The 19,599-nt window shown below is 39.6% G+C and overlaps 1 protein-coding gene across 3 annotated transcripts in view; it reads right to left on the reverse strand.

Annotated features, from left to right (window-relative positions):
- Positions 1-1,250: 1,250 nt before the first annotated feature.
- Positions 1,251-19,599, reverse strand: part of LOC112195044 (polyubiquitin 11) — a 38,081-nt gene continuing 19,732 nt past the window's right edge. For 2 of the 3 annotated variants that reach the window (XM_024335366.2, XM_024335364.2), the window contains exon 3: positions 1,251-1,934. In XM_024335366.2, coding sequence (XP_024191134.1) covers positions 1,464-1,934 — 471 coding nt within the window. In that variant the 3' untranslated portion in view covers positions 1,251-1,463. Of the gene's footprint in view, positions 1,948-19,599 lie in introns of all 3 variants that reach the window. The other variant, XM_024335365.2, reaches the window with a different exon arrangement.

A 19,599-nucleotide genomic window follows, 5' to 3' on the forward strand; every position in this document is an offset into this window, starting at 1 on the left:
AGGGCAGAAAGGAAAGCAAAGGCAGTTATGGTTCAATAGAAAAACTAAACTAGTTTAAATCCCTCTCCTGTAGTTAAGTAGTTTCAAATGTGTTCCGAGTTCTATTTTGTCTCTTGTTCTCAGCCTCATGTGCTTCCCTAAACCTTTGCATAAGGTGTGCATGAATACAGTTGTATTTCTATAAAGAGTTGGTTTCGTTTATAAATCAAAATATTAGTAATGTGATACAACACATGCTACAGCAATCCTTGCGCCTTTCTTTCTGGAGATGTACCTATATGCTTCCCTTTGGTGTTGCGTTACAATTTCTCAAATCAGCCAAAGAATGAGCAAATATTTATGTAGTCGCAAATGTCTATTTGCTTATCGATCAAGTTGGTAATTGCTCAAAGGATTGGAGCCATATTGAAAGAACAGAGTACTATCTTGAGGTGCTCTCATGAAAGAATGTAGTACTTTGCTCTGGATCCGTCAGAAGTTTGTAATCCTAATACAATTCTTGGTAAATCTTACTGAAACGAGAGGAGGGCAGGCACAGTACTGCTATGAAAATAACCAGGGTGATGATAGACATGCATCACAATGTTCATATTTATTCAAAGTTTCAAACAGTCTCAAAAGTGTAGATTAAGTTGGCTGTAATCCTCATCCGGCCTGGTCTACTTGCACTAAACACCAGATTACACAACAAGGATTCAAGGAATCGCATTCTGGCCACTAGATTAGTGGAGGGAGAGAACTTCAAAGTCAAAAGATAATTTGCAACTAAGAGATGCTCTGTCAAAATGGAATTGCCCATTGACCAGAAGACCGAGATAATCAATGATCTTTGATATACATTCGACCATGAAACGTAAACCTAGTTCTACTCCCTAATCAATGATCTTTGATATTCGACCATGTGGGGTAAGCTATAAGCCTGTAACTACTTCAAGAGTTCTACTCCCTAGTCCCTAATCTTGGCAAAACTATCTAACAGGCCACAATTTTAACAAAACAAAGAAGTGAAGAACCCAGATGGCTGACAGTGGAACTGATTTAGCAGCAAATGAAAGAACTGACGCGGTCAAAACTCGTTTGATTGAAACAAAAAGCAAATGCTACAAGACCAGAAGAATGCAAATAGCAAATTAACCCAGAAGGAACCCAGTTTAAATTTCAAAAGGCAAAATGGACTGCACATAACAATCACGTCCCAAGAAATTGCAGGAACAGATCCAGCCACGAATTGACTCAAAAGAAACACAATCTAAATCGACAATCTAATAGCAATTACTGAATTTCACCCATCCAATATTGTAAGGCAGGTAATTAAATTCATCAAAAACTATCCATTAAACTCCATAATTCAGAAGCAAAATTCTCAATATAAACCTCAACAAAGAGGATTACGAGTTCTAAACCTTGAAATTAAACCATCTGTTCAAATCCCCAAGAACACTGATGCTAGTAAAAGAAGAAACTCAGTCGCCACCGGCCTTCTGGTAAACATAGGTGAGGCCACACTTACCACAGTAGTGCCTGTCAAAATGGTTGGCCATGAAGGTCCCGGCGCCACACTCGGCATTGGGGCACTCCTTCCTGAGCTTCTGCACCTTGCCGGAGTCGTCGACCTTGTAGAACTGGAGGACGGCGAGCTTGACCTTCTTGTGCTTGTGCTTGATCTTCTTGGGCTTGGTGTAGGTCTTCTTCTTACGCTTCTTGGCTCCGCCGCGGAGACGAAGCACCAGGTGGAGAGTGGACTCCTTCTGGATGTTGTAGTCGGCTAGGGTTCGGCCGTCCTCGAGCTGCTTTCCGGCGAAGATGAGCCTCTGCTGGTCCGGCGGGATGCCCTCCTTGTCTTGAATCTTGGCCTTCACGTTGTCGATGGTGTCCGACGACTCCACCTCCAGGGTGATCGTCTTCCCCGTTAGGGTTTTCACGAAGATCTGCATCTTGTTGCCACCGAGAGACAAACGGCTAGGGTTCCTTTCAACTCTCAATTCTGAATGTTTGAAATGAGATGCTGCGAAGGGTCCTTTTTTAGCACACGCTAGGGTCTGCTATGAAATGACGATTTGGTCCCTGGGTAAACAAAATAGATCAACCAATTACATTAATTAGCCTTTTTTTGTTTTGTTTTGTTTTGATATGAGTCTTAGGCCTGGCAACTGTGCGGTCACGGGCGGGTTATGAGTGGGCTTTATTAACGGGCTGAGCCCATTAAGATGACGAGTTGAACCCGATGGGTTCGCGGGTTATCCGTTGGAACCCGTTACGACCACTGAGGTTTTTTTTTTTTAATAATTGTTTTAAATTTTTTAAATTATTTTTAAATTCTTTTCTAATCTTTTTTATTTTTATTTTTATTTTTTATATTTTTTTAAACTCTTTTTCACACCCATTGTCCATTAAAACTCTTCTAAAAAATAATATTCTAATCATTGTTAAAAATAATATTCTAATCAAAGTAACCAAAGTTAACTGTACCAAAAAAAAAAAAGTTACCAAAAGTTAAAGTTAGGGAAAAGATTCACTCCAAGGTTTCAGTAAATTCACCTCCCAAAAAAACTAACCCCCCTTACCACTTGTCAAACTCCCATTGGCCAATCACAGGTCTCTCACACAAACTAGTTTTGACTACAGCACTTCTTCTCCTCCTTCCCCAACAAAACCCCAGAACTCTAAAAAGACTCCATTTTTCACAGAGAAAGAGAGAAGCAGAGAGAGAACTGAGAGTCCGTGTAATAACCCGAAACTTAGTATCACTGTAGAACATTCTAAGATTCGTTAAACTTAGAAATAACCCAAATATTTTTTTAAACATTTCTTTTAAATACTATATTAGTCACTCACCTTACTAGACCAGCCACTCAACTTACTATATTAGTCACTCACCTTAATATATTAGTCACTTACTTATTTTAGTGATTAATTCTAGCCTATATAAACATATGATCTGATCATATTTCCTACAAGCTTGAAGATCAAATGCAAAATTGATCAAAAACTCCCATAATTGAACAGAAAACACAAATCCTTCATCCTTTTTCTCTTAAGAAGTTTTCTTTTGTGAAAGAAGTCCAAAGGTTGATCACAAGACCTTCTGAGTTCCTTAAGTAAGTACATGAATACATTCCTATATTCTTTTGTCTTTAAGATTTATCAAAATGCATAACCAATGATAAAATGGAAAAGGATCTGCTTTGTTGTGAACCTGTATTTTCATATATAATAAAGTTTGTTTTGTCAAAAATAATTACAGTGTTAAATTTCTCATCAAAATTTCTTCAATTTAGGCTTTTGAATCACTAAAAAGGTTAAGAAATGAAGAAGTTATGGCTAATCAAAGTTTTCAACTTTTAACCTCGCTGGAAATCTCACACAGTTATCATAACTTCAAAAATTCATATCTCTCTCATTTCTTAACCATTTTCTACAAATTTTATATCAATTTGAAGCTTAGGACCTGTACTTTTAATCCGGAAAGTCTGAGAAGTATTAGTAAAATATACAGCACGTAAAGACTTAGACATCAAAGGTTAAAATCAAGACTATTAGTTTCTACGCTGTTATAGTTCTTCACCATTTTTGGTCTATGTCACTTTGAACTGGATTACATGACTTATTTCATTGGATTCCTTATGAAAAGTTCTTTGAAATGGTGTACTCATTTGTTTAATTCGTACTTGTGATGGACAACATAACATATTTTGAATGTTTGATGACTCTAATTGGAGAAACATGAACATGGTCGATGAACCTCAATGGATTTAGACATAAGGACTAAAATACTAATTATAATATAATTTTCTTAAATTATGTTTAGTTACTCATTTAATGCTTGTGCTTTATTATTACATATTTTACTTGATTTCACTTATGCATAAGCTTATTTTAATTATGTTGTTTGCTAGTGAATTTACTTATTTGTGTTATACAATTATGTTACATATGTTTTCATATGAGATTATTCCTAAGTATATGTCTCTATAAGTATGTGTACATATACATATATTACGATCTATAATTCATAAAGTGACATGACCCGCCCCGGATTTCACTCTGAAATCCGAAGTGGACCTGCGGGGCCCACCTTAGAAGAAATTTACTTCCCTTAAAGTGGACAACCCAAAACCTGTAGAAAGAAAATTTACACTTCTAAATCACCCATCCTTATTCTCCTGGAGCCACCCTGCTCCCCCAAACAACATCAACCAAAATCATATGACACAAAACACAACTTAAATAACATTAATTTCCTCAGGTAATCAGAGCAAATCTAATAGCAAGGGTGATCAAGGAAAACCTAAATCAAATAAAAACGCGGAAGCCACGCTGTTGTCTATGCCTCAACTCCAATGTACGCCCGACCTCAACTAATTTCGCCTGCAAACTGGGCATTTGAAACCGAAGGGCCCAGGGGAAAGTAATTGAAAAACACGTTAGCGTGAGTGGACAAAAATAAATAATTTAATATGAATAAAACAAAATAAAACTTCATACTTTCCCACATTTATTTCTTTAAAAAATTCCCGATGCATGCAGCATTTATAAAACACTTAAGAAAATAATCCGAAAAACGTTGAACTCCAGAAAACCGACTAGCCCCGCTAGCCACAACAACAGAGTAAAAGATTGAAATTTCAATACTCGAAATTATAAGACCAGCCCCGCTGGTTAAGAAAACTCAGACTAGTCCCCGCTAGTTAAAAATAGTATAAGTAGGGGAAGATGATAGCCATACGAATGAGCCTCCCAAGCTCGGGTGATAGCCTCCCAGGCTAAAGTACTCCCATATACTCCCGTTATATACCCACACGCCACTAAGTGTAGCGATTAGGATACTGGGCTTCAGCATTACTGTCACAAAGACAGTAACCAGCGCCACAAAGGCGGACGGGCTTCGGTGATCCCATCACCTCGCCACAAAGGCGGAAGATCAATGCTAGCAATGATAATAGTCACCCAAAGTATGGCAAAAGAAAATCTGAAAACCACATAAATCCATAAAGCTTCCCCCAACTCTCGCAAATGAATTTCCAACGACGTGTCCCACACGCCAAGATAATCTCAAGTTCAAAAATAAATAGGAGAGAAAATAATAAAACATAGTCTTCATAAATCGAAACAAAAACCAATTCCAAGATCATCATCAAGGCATTCCCAATGCCAAAACTGAAAGTCGATAAATAAATATGAAAAATATCTCCATCGAAATCCCATTTCGAAAATCCTTTAAAAATCTCCAATCGATGAATAGAAATATAACTAAAAAGTATAATTCCGAAAATCACCTCGGAAATAAATAATTCATCAAATAATATTATAAGTCATAACCAACTTTTGAAACAAATCATTATTAAAAGCAATTATATGGGATAAAGCGAAATCAAACTCCGAAAATAAATCATATGCTCGAAGTGTAATATGATAATTAACTAGAGCATTACTTTAAGAAATAAATGCATGCATCATTATTTAAAAACAAAAGTCCACTCACAGTACTATTCAGGCGATCACGCATACGAGTTCCTTTGTCGAGCAATAGCTCGGTACATCGCCCTGTACACAATTATATTCCGTGAATAACGATTCGGCAATTAAATACGATTCTAATATCTTATCCTCCTAAATCAAACTTCCAATTTCTTTTCCAATTTAACCAAAACTTCATCATTAACTCCAATTCTTTAATTCAAAGTTTCTAGGGCAAAGTTGAGAGAAATCCAATGGTGGAATTCTCAAAAACCAATAACCAAACTATTAAACTTTGGAAAAAAAATTCCGATTAATATCCAAACCTCTTCCACATCCAACCAAACTTCACCAACACTGCCCACTCGTCGATTTCAGACTATATAACAATTATGGAGGAAATCCGACAATCGGATTCACGATTAACATTAACCGAAATCCAAATCTTTAGAAATTTATAACCGATTCAAAACTCCACCAATCCTCACCAAACTTCATAAATAAGCTCTATGATAAATATAAAATTTAACTAGCCAGAAATTGAAATTAAAAAAGCTACCCTAACCGCCGCTACCGCCGCCCATAGTGGCGGCGCCGCCGCCACTGCCACCAACTCCAATGGCCACCAAAATTTGGCAGTAGCACCTTCTCAACACACCCATTAATTCTTTCAACTGTGACTAAGTTAGAAAATGAGCGGAAGTACCTCAACAATTAAGGGGAAGGTTGAACCCGAATCATGAATAGTAACCTCAAACTTCAAACCGTCGATTCTTCCTCCACGCTTCAAATCTCAGCAAAAGCTTCCGGGAGCATCATCTACATCCCAAGGCGCTTCCAATAGACTAAGGTTTATCGCTGGGGGTGGCCGGAAAAGGAAAATATCAGCCGGTGAAGGAAGGCGATTTCCAGCTCGAGCTGTGCAGCTTCTCGGCCTTACAGCGCCCTCCACAGTTCGATTTTCACTCCGATGTCTTCTGAGAAGTTATAGACGACGTCAAGGTGAGAAAATTTTCTTTTGGAATCAAGTCGATTGGAGGCCTGTGGAGGAAGATATGGCCGGACAAAAAAGACCCCAGAAAAAAAACGCGATGGAGAGTGGAGAGGAGAAAGGAGAGCTCGGTAAGTTTCTAGAAAAATATGGAAACTTACCACAGCACTTTCTCTATATATAGCAAGTTATTATGAACAGTAATTTTTGTATTTGGACCATAACTTTCGCATACGAACTCCGATTTTTACGTACCACATATGCACGCTCTCGGTTTAACGTCCTCTGCAACTTTCATGAAGGAAAATTTCTCAAATTTTGACCCGAACAAAAAGTCATCTTTTAGGGTCACTAAAAGTATCGAAATAAAGTAAAAAGTGAAAAAAATAGTTGTCGTTTACCGTCCAAATGACTAGTAAACGGGTAAATTAAGATACGAGACGTTACATAAAGATTGTATTCTGTGAATTTGATTATGTCTGAGAAGTACAGTTGTGAAGCCGGGTGATTAGTACTACCCCGCGCTTAAGTGAATTACTGGTATAAGTGTTTTGTGAAGTTAAGCCAGGGCCGTAGTCCCTACAGATAGTGCACTATTATACTCATAGGAAGAATGTGTCGACCTTGAGTATACATACTTTAGTAGTGTCCACAGTATGCTGCGGCTTATCCGTACTTTGAGTAGAGTGGACTCTAGCATGTGACTTTGTGATTTATTACCAGTCTCATAAACATTCTCGTGGATGAATATATTTGGCTATATATGTGTGTATCGTGTGTATACATATACATATTTACGAATTGGTATGAACATATAAATGGTTCTTGGTACATTTGAATTGGTTGTCCAAATTTGAATTCTTATAGAGAAAATTTTTCAAACAGTACCCGAACTTAGGCCGACTCCTAACTTCAGTACCCCACTATGCAAAACTATCACTTTGGTACCCCAAGTTTGATGCCCGACCCAACATTCATACACGCCATCCATGACGGTGTTAACTAACAATCCACATGCTAAATTTGGAGGGGTATTTGGGTCATTTTGTTACCCATACCTTATCATTTCCAGATTCCCTCCTCTTCTTCTTCCCTTATATTTGCAGATCCTTTCTTCTTCATCTGGGTTTTGTTAGGTTGTGATTGGAATATGGATTTGAGTGCTTTATTCGATTTGAGCCTCTGTTGTTTCCCTAACCTTGAAAATTAGGAAAATTCTACACAACAATCAGAGAAACATTTAGAAACTTGAAGATTAATAGCAGCTTTGACACGAATCATCTGTGCATAAGATCAAGGAGCATCAATAAGAAACTTCAAGTCTCTACTTTTTCTGAAAAATCTACTGCCTTTCTTTCCCAAACTGGTTCCGACGATGCTTGAGGGAAGAAGAGATTTGGTGCAGGTGTCCATTTCATATTATGAGAATAGAGAATATGATTTGAGAGTGTAGGAGAACCACCCACCATACGAAAGCTACAGATTGAAACCTCAGAGTCTTCAAATTCTCACAATACAAAGTCAGTCAACCACCCACCATCCATTCTATGATCACAGAAACTCAAATCCTCCAACATAAGGGCATTATCATTACCACATAAGCTGAAAATTACCCTACCCGGATCCCCAAACCCAGATCTTTATGTGGTGAAATGGTTTCTTCTGAGATAGAGATAGTCTCATCGTCATCCTCGGACTCAAAACCCTTCCGACGTTGCTGTTGAGGTCCCTATAATCGATGTCTTCTCTGCTTCTGCTTACGGCGATTTTCCAAAACTCAGGTTGTCTTCTCTGCTTGCCTCACACCCAGAAAGCTCAAGCTTCACCAGCCTAGTACACTTCTGAGCCAAAATCGTCAACCGAAACAAGCAACCGGCACCAAAAACCCACCATGATTCAGCAAAATCCTCTCCTTGAAGATTAGCTCCACCGAAAACCCAACTCACATTTTCCCTTGCTCACAGTCCCATCATTCTTCTCTTTGAGCTCACACTACCAATATCTGAGGTTGTGATTGCAGAGCCCATCTATAATGGTGGAACAGAGGAAAAAAGACCCATTACAAGATATCTCACTATGGGCAGTAGGAGTGATCACAATCATGTTCTTGAGCCATTTGAAAGCGAGAGATTGCCTGCCACTTTGGCCTAAAAAATCCAAAGCTTTCTTCAGGTTGCGAATTTGATCGAAAGCAAGGAGCCTCATATTGCTTATCTGTGTAAGTTGTTGATTTTTTATTGAATATGGCTTGTGTTATATGGTCGAGAGCCTAGGGATCAAAGTCACTGCTTAGTCGCTCGTTGATTGGGATGATTGACATGTTTGTTGAACTACGATTTGGTTGGAATTGAAGATGGACTGACAAATCAAAGCAAGTGATCAAGTGCTGGGGAGTAGTTTAAGCATTGACGGGACCGAATTACCCCTCAAAATATGCCACATGGCTGGACTCTTAACGCCGTCATGAACGGCGTGTACCGTTCTTGGGTCGGGCATCAAACTTGGGGTACCAAAGTGATAGTTTTGCATAGTGGGGTACTGAAGTTAGGAGTCGGCCTAAGTTCGGATACTGTTTGAAAAATTTTCTCTTTCTTATAAGACATTTTAATATAAGAATGTAAGCTGTACTTACTGGGTCTGTGTTACTTATGATACTACACCTTGTTTTCAGGTAACGAGTAGATGCTTGGGGAAAACGGGGTGGATCCACTAAATAAATGAATGTTTTATTTTCTACTACTTTCTCAAAAGAAATAATGTAATATATTTTGCTCAGCTCCGATATTGTAAAAAAAAAAAATTCAATTCCTAATAAGAGTTTTTTTTTTAGACTTATATATAAATTCTTTTATTTTATTCTTTGAGGAAGTTTTATTTGTAATAACTCACATCACGAATTCGGGTACCATATTTCAATATAATATTGTCTCGGGTTTGGGGTGTGACAGTCTATGAGCCATGAACAATACCCTCACCACTCCAACCCAAACCCCATACCCTCGAACTAACCGCCTCCCCCTAACAGATCAAGCCCACCACCACAAATACCGCTTCTCAAAGCCATGGCTGAACCTCCCCTCCTGAAGCCTACTAAAGATTCTGGCAACTTGTTCCGGTGCGCATTCAGCGAGACCCTGAGGGGCTCAGTGTACGAGGGACAGAGGATCAGGATGGTGCCGGAGAGGGTGAAGATGTCAGTTGGAGGTGAGGTTTTGGAGGATGTGATTGGGAGAGGCGAGGAGGAGGAGTTGCTTGAGTTTTGAAATGGTGTGTTTGAGGTCGATGGAGGGGTTGGTTGAGGAGAGGAGAGAGGGCTTGTGTGGAGAAGAGGAGAGTGAGCTGCGACTCTACGAGAGAAGTGAGGGTTAGACACTCAGACGTTTTTTTTCTTCTATCTGGGCTCGATGGGTTTCGTTGGGCAACCCGTTTCCGCCCGTTAACTAACGGGTTGTTAATAGGTTAGCAGTCCATTAACACATTAAGTTATCAGGCAGAAATAAATGGGTTTTTAGAGGGCGGTAAATGGGCGGTTAACGGGTCATGGGCTAAATTGCCAGGCCTAAATATGACATAAAAAACTTAGGGCCTGTTTGGATATAGGGATTTGAGAATGTGGATTTGAATTTGGAAACCCCAAATCTAAATCAGACTGTTTGGTTTATTATTTTGAGGTGAATTTGAATTTCAAATCAGCTCCTTAAAATCCACATGGTAGTTTTCTTAAGAATTTGAAATAACTATGAAGAGGTAGTTATTTTAAATCATCTGTCTCTCTCCTTCCAAAAAACGCGTCCTTAGCTCTAACTTTTCTCTTCTCCTCACCGTTACACCGACTCTCTCCCCTCTCCTCTCACTACTACTACTACACAAGCCCTCGACCAGATCATGGGGGTGAGGAAAAAGGAGGAGGGTGTGGATCCGAGGAGCCCGAATAAGAGTATGGATCGGGTTATGGGCGAAAACCCGAGTAAGAGGCACTAGAATCGGAGTATGGACTGAAAACACAAGTACGAAGTGCCAGTCGGCTTGGGCTATGGCCAGAAGCCAAGTTACTAAGAGGATGAGAGTGCTGGATAAGACCACGAGCCGCCGAGGAAGCTATAAGAGGGTTGGCTATGGGAAAGGGACCCGAGTTAAGAGTTTGGGTTTATGGTGATGAACTGCCAAGGAGGCTTGGGTATGGAAGGCCTGGTGGTTATGGGGGAAAGGAGGAGAGTAAGGCGAGGTCGACTGGATGCTGTGTTTAATTACATATCTAAATCTTCAATTTCAAATCTTCACTCATCTTCTTTAATCCAAACAAGAGAATTTTAAATACAAAAATTTAAATTATGCAGATTTGAAGTTCAAATCAAAATCTAAATTTTGTTTCCAAATGGAGCCTTAAGGTTTTATGTCCCCCTCTATGCACTCTTTTAATCTTAATAAAATAAGTCAGGCGTGGGGATGAGCCTCCCAGCTTGGCAGAGTCCCTCTTTTTTTAAAAAAAAAAAAAACCACGAAAACACAATTTTAAGAGTTTTATACCAGAGTCCCTTCTCTCTCGCGTGAAAGAAGTTAGGGTTTCAAAGAGTGCATAGGTTTATGGTCTTTTCGGTAAGTATTTGCCCCATCTTCCGGCAGGCTGGTCTGAAGGGGGCTCAACTCCTGTGGGAGGCCTGGTTATTAGCAAGAGAACAGTTGTGTAACTTGGAAAATATGGCTGGCCGGGCCATGAGACGAGTATTATCTGCGGCGGCTGAAGAGGTTGTGATTGATGGGATTGAAACTAACCCTGATCTGGGTCGTGTACGACACTTTCTAGTGGGCAGGGTTTTAACGACCAAGTGGCTAAATAAGAAGGCTTTCTTCAGGAAGATGAGAGAGCGTTGGCGTACTCGAGAGAAGTTTTCGATATGTGATGTGGTCGGGTTTGACCGATTCTTGGTAGGGTTTGTTTCAGAACTGGATAGACAGAAAGTGTTGCATGGCTGCCCTTGGACCTTTGATAATTCATTTGTGGCTCTGGCAGAGACAGATGGGCGTGCAGACTTAAGAGAAGTTGGTCTGGAGGAGATGGAAATCTGGGCAAGGGTGAGAGGACTTCCTCCTCTGTTTCTGAATAGGGAGATGGGGGAAAAGATTGGGAATAGTGTGGGGCGGTACGTCTGGACCGATGAAGGTAAAAATGGGGATTTCCTTGGTGGTTGCCTTCGAGTTAGGGTTAGACCCAAGCTCTCCTCACCATTACCTCGGTGGGTGAAGGTTAGGGTTGATAATGGGCTAGCAAGAAAGTTTGATTTAGAGTACGAACGACTGCCTTTCTTCTGCTTCTATTGTGGGCTTTTTTCTCATGTTAGTTCTTGCTGCCCAGAGAAGCAGAACAACCCCAGCTTGGAAGTTAGTTATGGGAGGTGGAAGACAGTGATTAGAGATGTGTATAATGTACGAGTTGATGGCGAGCTTAGAGGGCAATCTTTCGGGCTACGTAAGGGGCCGCCGAAGGCTGGGTGGACGTGTTCGGCTCCGGAGCCTCAACTTGGGGGGTTAGTTCACAGCTAGGAGGAGGCGACGCTGGGTGAGTGCAGCGGCTGGACTTGTGAACCACGACAACTCAAGCGCAGAAGGATCGAAATGGGCCTAGATAGTACGGTGGAGTTAGGTGATGTGGCGGCGGTCAGGCTGCCTGGGCTGGTTAAGGCAACCCCGGATAGGCAAGAAAGGAAAGAAGTTATGGGGGAATTTCGAGGTCTGATTTAACGCAGACTTTAAATGATGATTTAATGATGGAGGTTTGTGAGGAGCGTGATACAAGGGATCGAGATTTTTTCAAATCAGGAGTTTTTTGCGGGACGTCTCCCAATTCAAAAGGGAAAGAAAAGTTAAAGAGCTTATCCTTAGTTGAGGTTCCAGTGTTTGGAGTTAATGAGGTAGATGGGCTGGTGTGACCTACTCTTTTGAAAAAGTGGCACTTGAACCTAAATGGCTTGTTTTGCTTGGCCACTGCAGCTGTTGAGCTTTTAGCTATAGCTTTGGTAGGCTTCAACTTATTATGTGGCTTTTTCTTCTTAGGCTTCTCTATGAGATCTATGGTTGTGGCGGGACCTTTCTCTTTATTGATCTTGTCTTCCTTATCCACACAAATAGATATGAGCTCATCTAGAGTCGAATTTCCCTTTTGAGTATTATAACTGGTTCTAAGGTGGCTAAAACTGTTAGGCAAGGAATGCAGTGCATAATGCACTACCTGCTCATCCCTAACCCCCATCAATAGCTCTCTGAGCTTGCTATTTATGTTGATCATCTTTATGATATGCTCTCTAACTCCCCTTGAACTCGTGTACTTTAGGTCATGAAATTCCTTAGTTAGCCTAGCTGCTTCTGCTTTCTCACTTTCTTTAAACTTAGCAGCTATAAGTTCCAAAAAATCTGATGCTAGCTCAGGCACTTCTATGCTTCCCCTGACAGTCTTAGACATAGAGGTACGGATGAGATTCTTAGCCATCCTATTGGATCTTTGCCACTTCTTGTGAAGATAAGTTTCTTTCTTGGTGCTCTTATCAGTCAACTCTGTAGGCTTATCCTCAGTAAAGTAATAGTCTATATTCTCATGCATTCCCATATAGTTCTCTACAGAGTCTAACCAAGCTCTATAGTTGGTTCCAGTTAGCATCAAGACACTGTTCAAATTCATGTAGGAGTTACCTAAGGAGCAAAATAAAAATCAAGTGAGTTCTCAATTTGTAAAGAAATTACTTTAAGTTTTCTGTGTCTTTATGAACTTACGCAACCAAAACAAGAACAGTCCAAGAACAAAAATCATACAGAAAACTTAATCAATCCACACTTGCATTCATGTCAGTCCACAACATAAAACAATATTAAGCATCACTTTTGAGTAGAAGCATAATATTCTGGAGTTCTTTATCAATAAGCCATGTTTAACAAAAATAAGTTATCCAAAGAAATTTATCCATATCTTTAGATAGAAGAAAAATTTCTAAGTATCCAAATATATTTCCATTAAGCATGCATACTGCTATCTTGCATTCTAAAACCACACTTGACCACAGAACAATCAAGAAATTGTAAGTTTCATCCGGTCACCATCTACTCTAGCCTAACGCACGTGGGGAATGCAACTAGGGTTCTTGACCACAATCAAAAACTTAATAATCATGCTATGAATCGAAACTAATTTCACAGAAAAACCTGATTTTGCTTTTCCCCCTAAAATTCTCAGCGGAAGCATGAATTCAATATCCAGATGCAACAATTAACTCTATCGGCTTCTTGATTCACAGCAATTGGGGTTTTGAATCCCTTCTCAAGATAAAACATCTCGCGCGTTTCCGAATCCAGTCCCAGACCTTCTTCTTGATCAAAACTAACCATTGTGATACAACGGTCACCTGTTCTTGAGGTTTTGGTCGGGTTTGGGCCTGGATCATTCGCTTGCTATGATTGGGCCTAGAGTTGTTAACAGGCTGATGGCCTGTTAACCCGTAAAGCAAAAGTTTTTTTTTTTTGGATAAAACCTTAAAACAATTTTCATGTCAACCAAAACTAAAATCATATTTGTGAGCCTATGCTCTTATACCAATTGTAAAACCATACAATCTTGCTCACAATCATATGCATATAAACTCGACAACAATCACACAAGGATCAAGGCTTACCGTCAGCAATCACTGGCATGGATTCCATCTTCTGCAGCTGCAAACTTGATCACTTGAATATGGCCTCTGTTACTTACCAACCTTGCTTCTCAATGGATAGAACTTATGCAAAATCTCGTGGTAGCAACAGGGACCAATTCATCTACTTATATAGGTGACTTAAACCTTTAGAAGCTTCCCATTAAAGCATTTCATATCGGATTAGGTCTCCTAGTTAGATTCTTAATGTAACACTTCATTGCAGTCTTTCTTGCATACTAAGAATTGGATTACTAACCTTAATGAATTGATACACTCTTTCATTAAGCCACAAGTATTGATTTATAGTTTGTGTCCATGTTAAACTAGTTTTGACATTAAGCTAATTATCAATTTACCATTAAGCTAATTATCAATTTACTTTATGTTAATGTGTGACAAATCCATAATGATTCTAACATTATTCTTACCAAGTTATATGGAATAAAGTATCCCTGGAGAACTTGACGAACAAAGCTTATGGTTATTATCAAATAAGCAAGCATGTCACAGTTGCAAGAGTCTATTAGCTTCTCATTATTAAAAACTATACACAATTCAGTCATCGGGTGTGCTATCACATGACCATGCCACTAAGTTGTTCTATAAACAAGAGCCTATTTATCTTTGATAGGAAAGGAAAGAGGATTAAGTTTATGGCACAGTTGTAGTTTGTATATCATAGTTATGCTAAGCACAGTTAATGTCTCATTGACACGTTTTTAAGGGTTTGATTTTTTTGAGAAAGAGATAATTTAATTAACTTATCCATAGCCAAAAAGCAAGTACATCATATGCTATCTTACACCAAATGAAAACCTAGATGGTCTAAGCTACCAAGCACATGATATGTAACCCTCACTATGAACAAAGTGAGCACAATAAAAGACCTAGCCATATGAGGGCAAATCCAACACTAGCTAAATCTTTGCTAGGGTAACTCTAGTCGCCTAAAGACCTCAATTGGTTTACAATTAGAGAAACTAAACTTAAATAGCAACAGACTTGAAGCCTCACATGCTAGGTACCGAGAAACAAAAAGCTTAGAGCTTCCCTTTGCCCTTATCTATAGGGCTACCCTCTTGAACAGCAGCAACAGTAGGGTAAGTGAGATGCAAAGGAGCCACACCCACCTTCTTTTGAACCTGGAAACCCTTGTCGACCACCCAAGTGCGAAGGTTGAAAGTAGATGGGTCAACAAGTCGGCGTAACATAGGTTTTACGAGGAGAAAAGCCTGGGAAGAAAGATGAACACGGCCACCCCCAATCTTGCTAAGATCAAGAGCACCATCACCCTCTGCTATCGCAAGGAATGCAACAAAACTCGCGGTCACAACTTCAAAGGAAGCCATAGGATCAAAGAGAAGAACTGAAGAGGCTAGGGTGTAGTCTTGGAGGCAACAGCTAGGGTTGAGAGAAAAAAGCTCTCCTAGGGTTTTTTTATAAACTAACTTTTTATTGTTTGATAGAACCACCACACATTTTTAAGGGTTTGATGGTAAGAGGTTACTGGGGTTTGTTGTTCATTGGCTTTAGTATGAGAGATAGCAAATTGTAGTGTGGCTTTTAGCATTGCAGTCAGCATCATGCCTACAGTTGTTAATTCATCTGTTTTGCCTTGTATCAGTCTGCGGATAATCTTCAAGTTTAGCTCATGTGAATTGGTTTACTTCAAGGAGTTGAAACAGTGGTATGACTATATTATGCGAAAAACTTGAAATCGATAGGTCTCTTGAGATTAGCTCTAGTATGTATGGTGAGACACATATATCACATGATCACAACTTCAAATGCTGTGTAATGCAGCTATGGACCTTTCTGACTCTAATATTAGCCATAGCTTCCATTGGCATTTTTGTGACATATGGTGGCACGGAAGCAAATGAATGACATTAATGTGATGGCTGCATTGTTCCATTGCTACCACACTGTTGCTTCTCTTTTACTGTCTGATCCTACATCAGGTCTAATTCAGCCTGACTAAGCCTTTATTCCAGCACTGATAGTCTGGTTTTCTCATGTATTCATATATTTTGATTAAATTTATTGCCAGACGAATGAAATCTAGAGAAGTTTGGGTGTAAAAGGTTGCTTTGACTCCAGTCCCAAAAACCATGCAATAGTCTCCAACTACATATCATTGGAACATGTAAATTCAGGGTAAGAGGAAAACTTTTGGAACCAATTTATGGAATGTCTACTGTCTTTTAACGAATTTTATCAACGTACTTGAGAAGGTTTTCTATATTTCGTTTTCTTATGAGTTTGATCATAAATAGCCTTAGTAAGACTCATTATAATAGGATACCTTGATCATTTGTGTTGATTAATAATAGCTAATTGTTTGATAGGTGCAAGATGTGTTTCATCATTGAATATTTTTGTAAGCTCATGTTTCTGCTCGTCGCTATAATACACTCCGACTCAGCTATGTAATAATTAATAGGTGAGCTGACAATCCTACTCTGTGTGCTTGCAGTGTCTTTCAGTTGTACTTTGGGAATTCTCATATGGGTAATTGCAGGCGTAGCGTGGGGATCATGTACTTTCAAGCCAAGTTGGTATCAGCTGGTGAATCCGGTTCTTGCTTGTTTCCGGGATGTTTCTGTTGCAATCTGAAGTTAAGATTGTAACCAAAGAAAGCTATGGTTCGTACGTGACTTGTAGATACTATTAGAAGAAATTTACCAGCTCAGAAGTACTTTGTATTCATTCATTTGACAATACAAATCAAATATGTTCTCAGCCTCTTGTTCATCTTTCCCAATTTCCAGTCCAACTTTGAGGTCAAGGGGAATTAGGGAGTGAGAAACAAATATGGTCTGAACCTTCTCAATCAAGAGTGAATATTATTACACAAGTGAAAACCTCAATTTGCATCACATTCTTGAAGAACAAAATTTAACAGAAATGAGATTAGCAATGGGGTAGTGTATTGCAATGGGGTAGTGTATTAATTGGTTTTCTTTGGCCAAATAAAATAATGAACAGTCTAGCACGAAATCCACCATAACTTTCTTCCTCGATCCTCAAATGCTCTAATAATGTGATAACAATCATCAGTACACAAAACCTCAATTTCCCAGCTCATGTTTTTTGAACAAGAACAAGAAAACGATCAATAAAGGGGCTAAAGAGTACATTAATTAGCTTTTGCTGGGCCAATAATGCAAATGAGGCAAGTTAGCCTTTTACAATCCACCATAATTGCATACTCTCCTAAAGCCCTTGTATCAACACCATTCCTGGCAACTGAGGAAAGAACAGCCAGTTGCCTGTCACAGCCAAGAACACAAATGTCAACAGCCCCGAAACCACCGAGTGCAACCTCCACCTGCTGGTAACCGCCTTCTTCACATCCACCTCAACCGCCACGCAAGCCCCATGTAGCACAAAAAACTACGTCACTTCCCATGTGGGCTGCACGCGCGTGAGATAGTAATAAGTAACCTCGTGCATTAACCCGGAGACTGCAAAGGTGGCCATCAAAGCAGAGAGCGTGGCCCGGCCACCGTTCACCAACTAAACGGGCGCACACGTGCCGAGTAAGATCGTATACTGTTGGCCGCAGGATATTTGTGACCATTAGATTCCATCGATAGCCCCAAAAGTCTTGAAGCGAAGTTGAGAGATAAGGCTTGTTGGACTGCGGCTCGAGCTCTAACCCAAAAACAGTTCGAGCTGAAGTCACGATAAGGGGAAAGAATATTTCTAGACCCAAGTACATGTGGGAACAATACAAGGCTAGGATCACATACCCAAAAGCAATGCCTTCACAGCTACCATAATTGGCAGCTCCTTTGTGACACTTTGACCAATTGACTTTCTAGGATTTTGGGTGGTTTTGGGATTGGGGGGTGTTTTTCTAGGTGAGTCTTGCTTGATTTTGATGGGGAGGCAAGCTATGGAGATGAAATGGAAGAGTGAAGGTGGGGGTGGTGATAGAGGGCTAAGGTTAAAGGAGAAGAGAAGGAGCCTGGAGATGCCAAGCCAGACTAGGAAGACGATTGTGGGTCCACAGAGATGGAAGGAATGGAGAGCTAGGGGCAGTGATGAAGAGGTAGAAGACTGGGAGGAGAGAGATGAGCCTGAGCAGACCCTTTGGGATTAATCTGGAGACTATGTAATTGCAATAAGATAGACATAAGATGGTTGTGATCCATACGTTGATGAAATTCTTGAGCTCATCCTCCATTTCTCAATCTCCGATCACCTATTTCTCCCCAGTTCCGGTTAAACCCTGCTTCGGTGTTGAGCCTAGAGTTCCAGTTAGTTTGTGATCCATTATTGGTTATGATATACTTTGGTCAAGGTATGTTGAAAATGAAAAGTTACATAACCCATTTTTAATGGATTCTTTGTGAAAAAATAACTCCTGGATGCCTCTCCAAAAAAGAAAAAAGAGGTTCTTGCCAAAAAAAAAGGGAAAAGAAAAAAGAGGTAAGAAAATAAAGAATGGAATAAAACCAGCAGAGGCGTATGTTGGACTCTAGTATACTCATCGACTATTGGTGACTTGGTGTTGTATGTTTTGGATAATCTCCACCTCTTGCACATTCAAAAGTAGGTTAAGGTTGTCAGATTTGAATTTTTTTTTTTTTTAGCAATAAAATTGTTCGTTTAAACTTCTAAACAAAGAAGTTACCCCAAGCTTCACATAAAGAAAACAAGATGGTGAGGGTGGTCATCTTATTTTTGAATAAGAGAATCATCGGCAAAGTGATAAAGGTTGATTCAAATTTGAACAAAATCATTCCTCATATCGAGCTGATCGTTAAGCCTATAAAAAGAGGTTTACAATGAAGAAAAATGCAGTGAGGAGAACAGAAACAGAAAAGAGAGGCCAAAGGTTCGCAACAATAGAGAGCAAGGCCAGTAGCAGTGAGACACCGGGAAGAGAGGGAGGGAGGGAGGGACGCAAGTTGATGTTTGGTGCCTAGAAAGCAATGCATGATCAACACAATAAGGAAGCACACTCAATTCATCTTTTGATTCTGAATCACCAAAGAAAAAGGAACCTATTCACTCTTAACATTGGATCAACTTATCCTAAGCAAAGTGAGAAACTGCAAAAACAAAAGCATCTCTGCAAGGAAGGGAACAAAGCAAAAGGCAATGCATTTCTTGGTGATATCAAGTAGGAAATCACTTCAAGAGTCTGTAGCACAAAAGCATAATCAAAGGCACAAATTAGACAACTTACAGAAGAAGAGTGTGCAGCGAACACGGAATTGGATGTGGAAACAAAACTCCTTCAAATATGTGGAAACAAAAATTCTTTTGCCAACTGCAATAAAACTGCAGAGTAATGGTAAAAGCTATATCATGAAACAAAATGACTATATGCTGGATGCATATCAGTTAACAATATAAAACTAATACAGCAACCACAACTAAGATAGTGACTATAGATCAAAAACTGCTATAAACATGACCAGAGAATTAACAGACCAGTGTCAAATGCATAGATGTAGG

The sequence above is a fragment of the Rosa chinensis genome, chromosome 3, assembly GCF_002994745.2.
Source record: "Rosa chinensis cultivar Old Blush chromosome 3, RchiOBHm-V2, whole genome shotgun sequence".
NCBI lineage: Eukaryota > Viridiplantae > Streptophyta > Magnoliopsida > Rosales > Rosaceae > Rosa > Rosa chinensis.